This window comes from Oreochromis aureus, linkage group 16 (genome assembly GCF_013358895.1).
Source record: "Oreochromis aureus strain Israel breed Guangdong linkage group 16, ZZ_aureus, whole genome shotgun sequence".
In the NCBI taxonomy this organism is placed as follows: Eukaryota; Metazoa; Chordata; class Actinopteri; order Cichliformes; family Cichlidae; genus Oreochromis; species Oreochromis aureus.
Genome location: NC_052957.1, coordinates 7,368,596 through 7,383,060, shown reverse-complemented (window position 1 = coordinate 7,383,060; position 14,465 = coordinate 7,368,596). Strand labels below are relative to the sequence as shown.

At 40.4% G+C, this 14,465-nt stretch overlaps 1 protein-coding gene across 13 annotated transcripts in view; it reads left to right on the top strand.

Moving 5' to 3' along the window:
- lrrfip1a (leucine rich repeat (in FLII) interacting protein 1a) overlaps positions 1-14,465 on the top strand; it is a 47,669-nt gene that overhangs the window by 7,748 nt on the left and 25,456 nt on the right. For all 13 annotated transcript variants that reach the window (XM_031726050.2, XM_031726049.2, XM_039600482.1 and 10 more), the window contains one exon: positions 11,516-11,602. In XM_031726050.2, coding sequence (XP_031581910.1) covers positions 11,516-11,602 — 87 coding nt within the window. The remainder of the gene's footprint in view (positions 1-11,515; positions 11,603-14,465) is intronic.

Below are 14,465 nucleotides of genomic sequence, written 5' to 3'. Positions count from 1 at the left end.
GTTAATAACATCACATCTAATATTGTTTAAGCTTCCAGGACAAAAACTGCTTTGACATTTGCTTCTTCAGATCTGTTTCTCTCTGCTTCTCACAGACACAAGGAAAAAAAAGGTGTGTGTGTGTGTGTGTGCGTGAACGGAAACAGGAAACAGGAGTACGTTGTTACTGACTTAGGAACTTTGTGGTTAGATCACTGTTTCCTTTAAGTTGACTGCATTGGAATGCTGCTGGTCTGGAGCAGCAGTCCTCCCAATATAGAAGTAGACTACTTTAAGGAGGTGTGCATCATGCCCTTGTCGATACAAGTTTCCTGAGGTTGTCTGGGTACAGCAGAAAAAAAAGGGAGTAAAAGTGGAAGGATGTTACTGGTACAGAAGGTGGTACTGTGATTTGAAGTATCATACTATTAGATTAGATGTCTATTTAGATTCTTTTCCTAGAAATTTCTTGCTAAAGTCTCCTTCCCAATGTCATTAGATACCTCATGAAACACCATAAGGATAACTGATTGTAGTCTTTTCTCTCAGCCACACTGTACTGAGTAACTGACAAAGATATTGTGCAGTTCGAGCCTCGTATTAGGCTAAACAGTAGACAATATTTAAAACCACTGCAGGAATACCGGGTGATGGCGTAATTGATTATCACTGTATTATCTTAGAATCTCTCAGGGTTAAATTAGAGAACAGCCCTGCCTCTGTGAAAAGTTTACAAAGTTACTGTAAATCACTTCAGAGAACAAGTATGTGAAACCATCCAGCAAAGTCTGAAAGGTCCATGATTACGTACTCGCTTGGAACATGTTCATGATATCCTGTTGTGAATTAAGCTCAAATCTCACGAGTCCACTTGCGCTATTTGGAAAGAGATGGACCAAAAATTTCAAGACCAACAAATCAGGGGTGGGCGTTCTGCATCTTGTATTGTAAGTCAGGTTGGTACTTAAAGGGAATTAAAATGAAAGATATTTTCAAAAGTTTTCTTTTTAATAGGAGTGCTAGATGACGTATGCGCCAGAACGTGTTATGGAATAGTGATGATATCAGCCAGCCTGGCCTTTAACAAATATGGCACAACTTGTTCAATGTTGATAAAAGCAGAAAGGTGGCATTCTTTGCATACCAAGAAAAATTGTTTTTGTGCCATAATGGTTGAAGATTTGGTATAAACTATGAAGAATGGCTCGAATAATCTCCAAAAAAACCCCAAATATCTCTAATGTTTAACCCCAGTTAATAGTCCCAGACCCATGATTCTGCATCACTTACTCCACCGCAGCTTGTCAGGCTTTATGTTGAGACTCTGTTTTGTCTGCAGGAGTTTAAAGAGACAATCTAAACTGGGGATTAACTTGCCAGGTTGGCCCTGCGTGGATCTCAGAAGCTCAGTGAAGCGTTTAAGGAATTGAGTATTTAGAGTGGATTAGTCTGAGCCCTGATGATGAAGAAGATGAAGCCCACCACACAGTCATCTAGGGACCAGGCCAGAAAGCCACACAGTCCCTCAGGCAGAAACAGCCGAGTTAATCTTTAATGCTGGGGGCACACATTGAAGGCCACCAGTCAAAAGGCATGCTGAATAAATAGTGTGGTTTTGTAATTCGGCCTCTGTTCAGAATAAACACCGAATTTTAGTTGGGCGCTTAAGGTTTTTTCACTTTTAAAACCCCTTCAGTTAAGGTGTTTCCAGCAGTGAACACCCATTATACCATGAAGTACTCAAATATTATTTCTATAAACAATTATGTGGATGCAGTTCCTGATATGTGAATATACAAAGTGCTGGCTTCAGTTCAGTTTGCCCTGCCTGACTCATGTCTCCATAAAAGGAAGTGCCTTGCCTGTGTGTATTAGTTTCCTCTTGATGACATCACCATGTGCACGGCTCAATGTAGATTGTTATCACAAACTCCTTCCTGTTTATTCCACAAGGCTGAGTTTCCTCCGAAGTTCAGGGAGCGAGGTGGAGAGAGGTTTGGGTGGGGTGATTGAGTGCAGATATAACAAGTTATTAGATCAGGTAGATTTTTGGGTGGGTGGGGGATGGGGGTAATGCACTTAGACCAAAGAGTGCTGATCTCCATGAAAGTAGGCCCAATGTAAAACGCTGTGAGATACATCTGCAAATTCCTGAAGATCCTGAGAAGCAGCTCTGTGACCAAAACCCTCAGTACAGCTATGCCAGCATAACGCAGCAGCATTAAATCACTGATTATTTGCTAATGACTCAGATGGACATCACCATTATCAGGGAGCCAACTGTCACTGGAGAAACATGATAAAGCGCCCAAGGTGTTCAGCTGGTTTTCAAATTTCCGAGTCCTAATCCTGTCAAGCATGTGATCAAGATGTAGTAATGTGAATGGAAGTGCATAAACCACATAGGCTCCATCTAGATATTGTATATAAAAGATGGACATAGGGAAATTTAAACCTCAACTTTAGTGTTTTTGCCACCACCATGTGGATTTATGGGAGCCAGAAGTATTAAGACCACATTTGGACCAGAGTATGGAGATCTAAGTTAACTGCTAATGCTAGCATGCTTGGCTAACAAGCTGTATCTATAAACTGTATGAGTGCCACATTTTTGGTCAGGTTGTTTTGTTAAACACCAAAAACATGGCTGAGAAATCTATTCAATCTTTCAAATTAGCGGAGATGAGGCCTAGCAGCTACAGCCACCTGATGACACACCTGCTAATCAAAGCAGCCATGTCGCCAAATTTACAGTTTTAATAATATCAAACCTGCTCAGCTTCCACCTCTGGTGGCGTTGTTATAAATAAGGAAACTATTCACAGATGTCAGAACCACAAGTGGCCATTAGAGAAACTACAGCTTTTGGCACTTTTGCATTGGAATTATTTATTTATTTTTTATTTGTTACCTTGTATTTTTTCAAAGAAGTCCCTTTGAGATCAAAATGTCTGTATGGTATCAGACATGCAACAAACAGCATGTAAAATGCAGCTCATATTTTATGATACACAAATACCCACAACAAAAGCACTCTTAAGAAAAACAACCGCACTTCCTTCATTACATTCATGCCTCAGCATTAGATCAAAGCTATGTTTCCTGTAAAGGTATTGCCTGCTTGAGGTGCGTGGTGAGACAATGCAGACTTCTACAGATCTATGAAAAACCCAGCTGGCCATGTTTTAGCTGCCACAGGACCCAAAGGATCCACTGCCAACATACTAGTGCCAAACACTTCAGGACAGCCCCAGTGGTCATATGTCAGTACTCTGAGGTGTCAGAGCTGAATCACAGTATTACACGGGTGGTTTTACTGTTGAAATCTGTTGATGGCCAGTAACATTTTTTTTTTCATTTCCCTTGGCCCTTTAGCCTGCTGACCTTTCAACATCGCAGTTACATCAGATTCATATTTGTCAATAACAGCATGCATGTAGCCACCACGTCCCTATAGTACCATATTTGGTTAAATTACAGTACACTGTGTCACTGTGTTGTTTTTATTTTGTCCAAAGCATCACTTGTTACACCCAATGGCAGGAAGACTGACCTGCCCCCAAACCCCCAAAAAAAGTCAAAGAATTTGCTTTTTGAAGATGGGCAGTAGTGACTCTGTTGTCCTGTCTTTTCCACAGTAATGGAAAAGAATCCTAAACTGAGATGATCAACCACATGTTCCTTTGAGTGACAGAGGAGCATGTGGTTGTTTGTTTTGACTGGTTTGCAGTGTGATGAATAGGGAACAGGAGCAAGTATCGGAAAATAAACTTCATGTGCCCTGTTGGTGTTGAGCTCCCTGATGCAACAACTGTTTTTGTGGTCTCTTAAGCAAACCCGATCATCCTCCATTTGTTGGTGTCACTGCCCAAAAGTGAGCAGTAAACAGCTTTGTTTGAAAGTGTGATTTGATTAAGAAGTATATCAGCATTTGTAAATAAACATGTCACAGAAATTACTCTCTGCAACAAATCTTCTGTTATCCACTCACAGAGCTACATTGTGCAACTTCCTGTGAGGTGTTGTGTTCTCCCATCATGCTTTAGGAGCCCTGGGAGTTTCAACATAAACTGATGCTGCCTGAAGCATTGTGGTCAGGCAGTAAGAAGTGTCCTGATACTCCCACAGAGAAAAAAAACAAGAAGATAGATTATACCCAGTTGGAAACATATTAAATTAACTTAAACAGGCATCATTTACAATATGTCAGTGGCTAGTTTGCAAACAGAGTGTTTGTATATCATTTAAAGTATGCACAAAGCGCTGAAATGTAGCTCTGCCGGTTTCATCTCATGTCCTCGCTGTTCAGACCCAGCTGCCTCCCTCGTTTTATTTTTAGACATGTCTGAAGCACATACTATTTATTTTTATTCCCGGCTTGAAGTAGCTTGCCCAGTGGCTGACCACTTTGTTTGCAATGCTCAGAGCTGTACAGCTGCTCCGTGTGTTTGTGGTGCAGCCTGGGGTTTAGTTGCAAGGCTGTGTGAGCAGAAGCAGGCAGAAGTTTCCCTTTTTCCCTGGATGTTCTGTACTTAACCACAGTTCATTAACATGCATGGGTGGAGTGAGTCTTAATCAAGAAGCACGATGGTTGGACACGCGGAATTTTCCCTTCCAATTTACGTTTGAGGTTTGTTTGGTAATATAATTTAATCAAGTGGAACCAGTTATTTGGGTTTGTCATTTATTGGTCAGACTCTTGTCATTTCATAATGACTTTAAAAGGCAAATTATATGACAAACTAAGAGCTTTCAACACAGTCTTGAATACAGACTGTATGTAGAGGATGAATGTAACCTTTAGCCTTTGACATGTAGGTTTTTTTGAAAACACCTGGGGCCAGTGGGAGTGTGTGGATCTGACTTAGAAATATGAACCCGGTGGCCTCATATGGTTGTGACATGTCAATTACAAGTTAGGCCCACCTGAAAGAGTACACGCTTTTTTGTTGTTATATTTTTTTTTTTTTTTACAGTAAATGGGACCAAATTCACAAAACTATCATTGCGTTGCATTAAAATATAAATAAATGTTAAAATACCAATGTTAATGAGCAACATAGACATTTTCTGCAGTCTGACTTGTTTTTTGGTTGTTGTTTTTTAAATCAGTCGCTGTCTACAGGTCATGTGAAGGAATTTTTGCTTAAAGCTATGGCTTCACTTTTCAAATCTGGAGGCTACATTCATCTTTTTCTGTCATAGACTGTATATTTAAAAATGGACATGTCCCATTGGTTTGTTGACTCATGTTTCATGTTGATTGGCCATCTTAGCTTTTTGAAACCAGACATCACAAATAAGGGGTGAAGCTGAGTGACAAACCAATAAACTACACATGGTTGCTACACACCTATAAGGTAGTTACTTCTTTCTAATAAGGTCGGCCCACTGTAAAGTAAACCCTCTGTTAACCTCTATTCTGTATCTAATAGAGAACATAATATATAAGCAGCATCATCAAGATCAAGAAGTTGTTTACTGATGCTATAGATCAAGAGAGCAGAGGCCCATTTTCCCACAGACTTCTATAAGGAGTTTTAATAGCAGTCATCCTTTCTGACCATTAGAAAGAATGCAGTTTTATGTTTTCACTTCTAAAACCTAGAAATGACCCCCATCTTGAAATACATCCTCTGGTCATGAATTAACTTTTACGCTTGTCGAGGTGTTACCAATATTATCATTGGAGACACGCAAGTCAGCAGATTGATCTTCGTGACACCAGAGCAAATTTTAAACGCTAAAAAAATGATTAAAAAATCCGAAAACCTGACTTTTGTATTAGGTTTTGTTGTTCTTGGGAAAACGTTAATATTAGGGGGGCGGGGGTTTCTTATAACGTTGGTTATCATTGTGCTAGATAACTATAACTGTACACTTTTCAGCTTGAAACTTCAACTTGATGGCAAGTTAAGTATTTTTTTGTTCGGTGCTGTAGTTCTTCAAGGTCTGTATTTTCCTCTGTGAGCACATGTGGAATCGTCTGCTGAGTTCATCAGGTTTGGAAACAACGGCTCGATTTGTCCATTTGTGACGTCCGTTGAGTTGACTCATGTCTGTGGCTTCATAGTAAGCTGAACTTTCTTCCAGCCACTCCCTTTTAGGCAACATCTGGGAGGTTTATAAGGTTCTGCAAAGAGGAAATAAACTTTTTTTTTTGTACACTTAGTCATCACCCTCACTGTACAATGAGCGAACTGTGTGTGAATCCACCTAATGATCCCTTCTCATTTTAAACACAGTCAAACAGAAATCAGAGTTATTTCTGTGCTCTCTTTGTGGAGCCTGTCAGCACTCGTGGTCATTAAAATAACCACCCAACTTTGGCTGCTGAAGACGGGCATGCAGGGCGTGGGAATCCAGCTTGCTGGAGACAATCAGACCAGGCTGGCATTCAGCTCTTGAGGACTTGGTGCCCTGAGAGGCTGTCAGGATACTCAAGGGATCAAGTTGACAGAAGCCAGAACTATAAATTTGACCTCTCTAGGTACTTAAGTAACATATTATTATGATTAAAATGAAGAAAAAAAAAAACCCTGCAACTTAGAGCTAGAAGGAGGCTATATAATCTTCCTTTACACAGTATGTCTTAATGAACCTTCATTAAACTAGGGGGTGAATCATTGTTTTGGTTTGGAGTTTTTTGCAGCTACGATTGTGGCTTCTAATGATTGTGAAACTATGATTATGGGAATAAAATTATTATTATTTTGCATTCATTTTCTCTCCAAATCTCTCATTTGGTCTTACACAATAAATTGCACTCATCAATCAAGGAAAGATGATGAAAATACTGTGTGTGAACTGTCATCTCTTTTTCAACCCAAATTATTCTATTTATTTTTCATTTGAAATGTATTTAAAGTTTGAGGGTTTATAACAAAACAAAGTTAAATCCATAATGCTTGTTAAGGTGATGAATAGCTACATTAAATATCTGAGATTGCCATAATTGACCAAAATAGTAATTTATGATTTTTCCACTGTGAAGTATTCCCACTTAAACTTGTTTATTTATTTCTTCTGTCGCATCTCCGAATCACTATAGAGCACTTTAGAGCATCCCAGTTTTGCACTGAACTAGCTCTCAGGAGGGCGGACAGCCCATTGACATTGTGCTGAATTAGAACAGTCTGATAGAACCAGAGTCCATGTAGGTCGGTATAAATAGCCTTAAAGGAGGAAAGAGAAAGGAGGTATGAGTGTGTCTTTTGGCCTAGTTATGTGCATCTTTTTGACTGGAGGCTGATGCAACATACACTCGCATGGAAAGATGAGCCAGTCTGTTACAGCTGCTCGCATCATGTTGGATTACTTTAACTGAAAGCTGGTACACCGTTTAACTTTTTATTTTAACTTGAGCTTTTGCACACACTTTTGTAAGGGAAAAAAGGGGATTTTTTTAGGTGCTCTTTTTTTTTTAAGTGTCTTGAGTTAAGCTGTTGTGTGCTTAAGTACTGCACTCTATGGCCATACACTAAAAAGGAAGGCAGTAATGTGGTCATGATGAAATAATTCACACCTCTTAGTTTTGTGAAGGTTTTTGAAGGGCGTGTGCCCTCATGCAGTCAGTGTCTGAAATTTGACTTTCAAAGTTTTAAAACGGAACAAGAAGAAAGAAGGAGGTCTCTTACCTCATCCTGAAATGAGTGATTTTTCTGTTTTTCAATATTAAATTAATAATTCCCGAGCGTCCCAAGCTAGGCGAACACCTCAAGCTCAATACACTCATTTGTCCTAAAACATATCACAAATCCTGGGAGTATAAACCATTTTAGACATAGGATTGATAACCTTTAATATAAATTAATCAAAGAAATAGACTACAAGTTGGAATTAAATGAAAGTGGATAGTGAATGTTCATATTAAGCATGACCAGAGTTTCCAGTAATGAAGATGAATGCCAGTAATGTCCATGAGCCAAAAGTTTAGCCCTCATACTCAGTTTTAAACAATTTTTCCTTCTCTTGTCTCTGTATGACGTCATGGAGGGGATACCCCTAAATATGAGCACAAAGCTCTGACTGTGAGCACAGAAGCCCCACCCACCTGCTGTTCAACATATTAAGTTATGTAACCAATCAGAAGAAAATGTATTTAACATGAGGGTAGGAGCTAAAACAATTCATTTCAAATAGAATAAACTATGTTAAGGGATTTTTTTTTTTTGAGCCGTGAATCATGCAAAACTACTCAAGTAGAGTCCGAAAAACGAAATTTGCAGACTGAAATTAACATGAAAGGGACACTTTAACCAGTGCCGATACTGATTTCATCCCTTCATCACACCATCTTTCTATATTTAGCCAGTTCAAATATGAGTGGGATATAGCAAACAAACATCTGACCGGTTATATGTAGTTTTCCCAGCTGGCCTGTAATTAAAGGCACCGGTAAAACAAATTGGTCTACACAATAGATGCTGACTGCAAGGCAACCTTTGTGACTTGACGGGAAAGTCTAATGCAGTATGCAATTGTTCACATTTTTCTGACACTTATTGAACTAAATTGTGTTGCATTGTGTACAGCACTATGTGCCCACCCATAAAAATATTTCCAGCGATTCATGCTCCCTAATCTGCCTGTTGCGGGTCTGTTTTGCTCTTGTCTTTGATCTGAATTAATTTGGTGGTTGAACTATTGAACAACCTCACTGACAGAGTGGATAAAAAGCACTTCACCCCGGAGCTTGCTATTAGATGGAGCAACTGCGTACCAGTGCTAATGGAAGTTTTCAAGTGCTGTATTTATGCTGCTGGAGGTCAGACTAATGCCATGTTACTCTTCTGCCACCTCTAATTTCATGGAAGAGAAAATGTCTAAGAGGGAGTTTGTGTGCACATACATAGTGTAGCTGTCAGCACAGGTAGTGTTTTAGAGGGATTTGTGTCTTAAAGCTTTTGGTAGAAATGTAAAGAGTCCCAAGGACAGTGAGCTTTGACTTGGAGGAAATGGCACTTACGCAGGCAGTGAGTGCAGCACAGAGTCAATATAGACTCCTGCATCATCACTTTTAGGAGCTTTTTGGAAAATTGTTTATAATTAAGGGGTTTTATTTTGGTCTTTTTTATCATTATTTAACAATGTTAAGTTAATTGGCAAGGCTTACTCAGGACAATTCTTTTGAATTGGAAGGGCCTGGAATGCATTATGGTGGCATGGCTTTCATTCATGTGAAATGCTCGGCAAATAGACACAGTTCACTGCCCGGCAAAAAGCATCTCTACTGAGGCAGCGACCAGCCTGCTGTTCAGATATTTCAATCCTCTGTTGCCCGGTTCCACACCTACAAGACATCTTCAGAGCAGATCCAAGCAGATGGTCGTTGTGTGAGTCATTCTGTGCACTTCTTAGCTCATAACTTCTATCATGCGGCCATAGCATCACAGGGGTCTACACGCTAAAAAAGCATCACTGCAGTGATGTTAATAGGCTTTAAATAAGTTGTGAATGCTCACAGCACTACAGTTAGTTGTAGTTCATACTTTGACCATGATAAAGCTGCAGCTTTGCAAAAATACTGCTGATCAAGTCAGCTTTAAATCCAGATGTTTACTCATAGAATGACAGCTGTCAAAAACAGCTTATTGGTGAACCAGCGGCATCCATGACCCAGCATGTATAAAAAAAATAGATGCTAGTTTCAGTTTCAGTAATATAACTACAGCTTTACTGTGGAGGAAGCCTGGGAGGAACTGCTGTGTGTCTGTTTTTGGTGAGCTTCACCACATCACCACACCTCTCAAATGCTGCAGTCAGTTTAGTGTTTTATTAGTTTTGAGATTAATAAATGTCTAAATGTTGTACAATGTTTCCTGCTAGAAAGCACTCACACTGAATTTTTCTTTCCCCCCTCAAGTGTGCACTTTAAAGTTGTTTAAATGCAACAAACAGAATTAAGAGTAAACGCCGAATCATAAAATAGTCAAGTGACATAAGTGGACATTTTGCCCACTCATCACTTCCCAAACGAGACACTGTGTCATGGCAAGGCATCAAAGACACATGAACTTTAACCTGGACAATTTCAGAATGATACAGGAATATAAAAACCTGGATAATAAAGCAGGATAATAACAAAGCGAGCGTACACGTGATGCTGACGGCATACACACAAGCTGAATAAAAGTGACTGAATAACTCAGAAAGTTTGCTCAGCAAGCACTGCTGATACGCAGCTAACATGCTGACATCTAGACCAAATGCTTTTCTTTCTTTTAATGTACATATTCAGACACTGTCTTCTCTTCTTTGTGCAAAGGAGAGGAAAGTGTTAAAACTAAAGCGTGAAAACAATGGACTAAGTGACGCAGTTTGAGCGTGAACATGAGTAGAGACCTGCAGAGATGTTGCGTAAAGCTTTAATATCCTTGAGGGGCCGTTTGCTTTATATACTCTAGTCCAACAGATTACAGAAATACAGTCTAAGCTCCTGCTGTCAGACGCAAAGGGCCATGATTGGTCTAAAAAAGCAGCATATGGAAGAAATTACTCAGTGTGTCTATTATTGGTGCCTTCAGGGAGCTCAAACCTTTGCCCTAATGGAAGCATCTGGAGAACAACATGTAAAGGATGCTGGGGGCCAAAACAATGATCTGTGCCTTTGATAAGACCCTCATTTCATCTCATACAGAGGCTGAAGTTTGTTAACGGTAGCGCAGGAATCTAGCTTGACAGTTTGCTCTCATTTTAAGACTGAGATGAATGTGCTTCTGTTATCTGCGGTGCAGAACGTCAGTGTTGTTGATGACAACACAGATTTGGCCAAGCTTGTTTGTATCCCCTGGTGAAGCTTTTAATGAATGCAGACACGCGTATGTGAGTCCTGAGCTGAACTTTGTTGATAGCGTGCATGTGTGGGATCGTGCTTTCTTCTGAAACCAACTCTGTATTTAGTGTTTTCCTGTTACTCAGTCATGGTGACTGACATTGGGGAAATGCATTAGTGCAGCGGTATGAGCTGTTACAGTTACCCCGCCTAGAGGCTGCAGCCGTGTAGTGTCTACCACAAGTTAGAGGAAGGAAATGCTTACACACACGCACACTGTAACGCACACACACTTGCAGCACACACTCTGAGAGAGAGATCCTTTTAAGGGAAAGACCCTGCTCTCGCCTGAGTGCTGAGTGGAGCAGAGGCAAGTCTTTCAAATGTACGGGGGCCTAGGAGTCTCACTAGATTGTCTGCTTCTAAATAAAGTCCATGAGATCTGTTCAGAGTTCAAATGATTCTTGATGTCCTGTGTTTGTTCACTGCGTTATTGACTGGTTTTTAAGGGCTGATAGTGTCCCCCTGTGATATTAATCTTCAGCTGTGTGACTGTTTTTATTTCTGTTTCCCAACAATGTGTCACAAAGTTCCCAAAGTAACTCTGTCAAGGAACTGGAGCTCTGTTCACATGTGTGTTGAACATTTATAGATGCGTGGATGTGTGTGAGTTGGACTAAGTCTGCTGCTATCTCACTTCTCCTTTTTCTAATTTCTCTCTCTCTGTTTTTATTTGCCCCCCTCCCCCCCTTCCATCCCAAGGCCGAGGCCAGGCTGGCAGCAAAGAGGGCAGCCAGGGCAGAAGCCCGAGAGATCCGCATGAAGGAGCTGGAGCGACAACAGAAAGAGGTATACAGGTCAAAATACCCCATGACATGTGACACACGATATGGCATAATACAAAACTTCATATTAGGACAGATATGCATGATTTTACATCCGTAGGAGTTTAATATTTCACGCTGAATCTAAACAGCGGAGCACTGATGGAGTTAAACAAGTATTTCTGCTGTCTGCCAAATGGCTTGCTAACACTGTCCTGAAAAACAAAAGGATTTAAGCAGACTTGTTGGTACTGGACACTTGGTTTTGTTTGGACCGAAAGCATTTCCTGTCAGCTCTGCTTTATGCTCTTAAGCTGTGACTCTTTGATCCTGTGGGTCAAAGGTCAGAGGAACTGTGACTGCAGAACTTAGGAGCACTGCTGTCGACATCCAAGCAGTCTTTGCTGTTCGTAGAAAGAACATTCCTGTGGATTTCATTTGGACTAATGTAAAAATGTAGTTTAGACACTGACTTTTGATTGACTTTTTTTAAATTCCTTCATTAAAAAACCTCCAACAACTATAGATGATGTTGTTCAACACATTGAATTTATGAGTTGATTCAAACCATAGACTGTTACCATATAATTAAGATGGACATAACGAGCAGGAAGTCACTCATTAATTTTTGGGCTCCCATTCTGTAGCCTCTAGCTGAGCATGTTAGCAATCTTGGCCTTTTGATACCAGATAAGGGTAGGATCTGAGGAGTCAACCCCTGCTGGACATGTGAAAGAATCCAGCTTTAAGGCTTTCAGAAAGGGAAATTACATCTATTATTTATGTATTAAAACAGTTCCACCACCTATATACCAACATGTTGTAATAAACTGAATCCTTAGTTACAAGGTTTCTAGGTTGGGTAAATATCCAACAGCTGATACTGAGGTTAAATAACCATAGCAAATGAGGAAGTCCTCCAAAGTTCTCACTAATTACTCTTTCAACAAAACCTTTTAAAGTTAATCTCAGCCCACGCTGATGCAGATCTTGACACATGGAAAGTTTTTGAGTAACATAAAATTAGACCTTTTTCTTCAGACTCCACGGAGCACATTTCCTGTAAATTAACCGTCACATTTAAAGGAGTTCTTCCAAAACAAACACAACAGTAATTTGCATTATCTGTTATAAACTGTACTCGTTCGAAAGGTCAGACAGTCTAACCTGCAAAGTTGGTTGTTATTGCATTTCTATTTTTGTGGCTTTGTCTCTTTGGGTAGCTAAATACAGTACATAGTATAACACTGACATAACTTATTCCAGATATTAGTAGTCCCTTAACCTGATGCACTGCCTTCCTGGGAAGTAAGCAGTGAATAGAATCTTTGGTTTTTCTTATTTAACATGTCCGTTTTTACCAATGTGTCATGGAAAACTTGTACATCTTTCACAAAAAAGAGCAAAGAACCCAATAAACCTCTGTACTGGACCCTCAGCAGCTCCAGTGTTGGTGCTGGCATCCGTGCTGTGTTCCGATTTGTGTTGAATCAGGTGCAGCGCTGAAAGGTGTTTGGATGTGAGCTCAGTGCTGTTACATGAGTTTTTCTTTCTTTGGTTGAGCACCTCTGATCTGAACCACGGGGAGTCTCGCTTTTCCGAGCTCACTATTCTTAGTCGGTAATAATCCTGAACACATAAACAGACTACAGACTGCCTAGCACCTGTGGAAACCCAACTCAAAAGTTGCTCAGTTTCCGTGTGAAGGGACTTTTTTGTTTGTTTGTTTTTAAAAAGCAGAAGAATAAATGACAGTGAAATAATTGTCTGTTGTGGCAGACGTCAGTCACAGTTTCTGTACTGTTGAAGCAGATTTCTGGAAATTCAGTCAATAAATTTTATTTCTTGTGCTGCTTGAGCACACGGACATGGAATCTCTGGGGGTGTTCTGGCTGTCTCGCACTGTGACGTTAGCAGACACCCCTTTGGATTGTGTGGGTTTCAGGCTGGAGCCACAGATGCTGTATCAGATTGAGATGTGGGGAGGTTGAAAGCTTCTTAGCTACTTTGCTACGTCCCTCGAGCAGTTTTTGTGGGTGCATCATACTGCAGATGGAGGCTGCTGCCATCAACTCTTGCAGTCACTGAGTGCGGTGTTTGCTCCAAAACAATAGGTGCCTTCATAATTTCAAGTCACTGTCAACATTAAACTTTATGTGACCAGAGTTCACTGTGATTTTAGTAGACAACATGCATGAGCTTTTGCAGCTTCAGCAACCACCACATTAAAAGAAAAATTCCATAAACCTTTTAGGCAAACAGACACGGAGCAAAATGAGTGCCAGTTCAGCTCACTGGTTGAGCAGGCACCCATAAATGCCTTGTGGCCTGGGTTACTGTGAAGCCCCCCTTGTGCAGCCCAAACACCTTTGACCCCTCAGGGTATAAACACAGAACCTCCGAACCACAACGTTAGCAGCAGATCCTTCAGTTTCATCCATCTCACAGACACTTGGATACCGTTGTGGGGAGTTTGGAGACTGGATCGGCACCGTGGGCTTTTTGGTCACGGAACCATTCCTGGGCTGTGTTTTCAGTGTGGCTGAGGGTGTTATTACACTGTATGAGACACTCAATGGTACACACTGGCGGCCTAAGTAATGCCTGTGTGGGTTGTGACAGCGTCCATATTAATACCATTGGGTTATACTGAGACAGTCTAATGTATGTTATTCACAGAAATTAGTGTTTTACATCAAACTGAACCTTTTATGGCTCATCAATATGGAATGCCTATTTTTTTTTAAATAGATTTTAAAGATTATTAGTCATTTTAATATTAATTCATTGTTATTTCACCAATCAAAACACAGGTGTTGAGCCTGAACAATAATCTTCTGCATGTACGCGCACGCACGCACGCACGCACGCACGCACGCACGCACGCA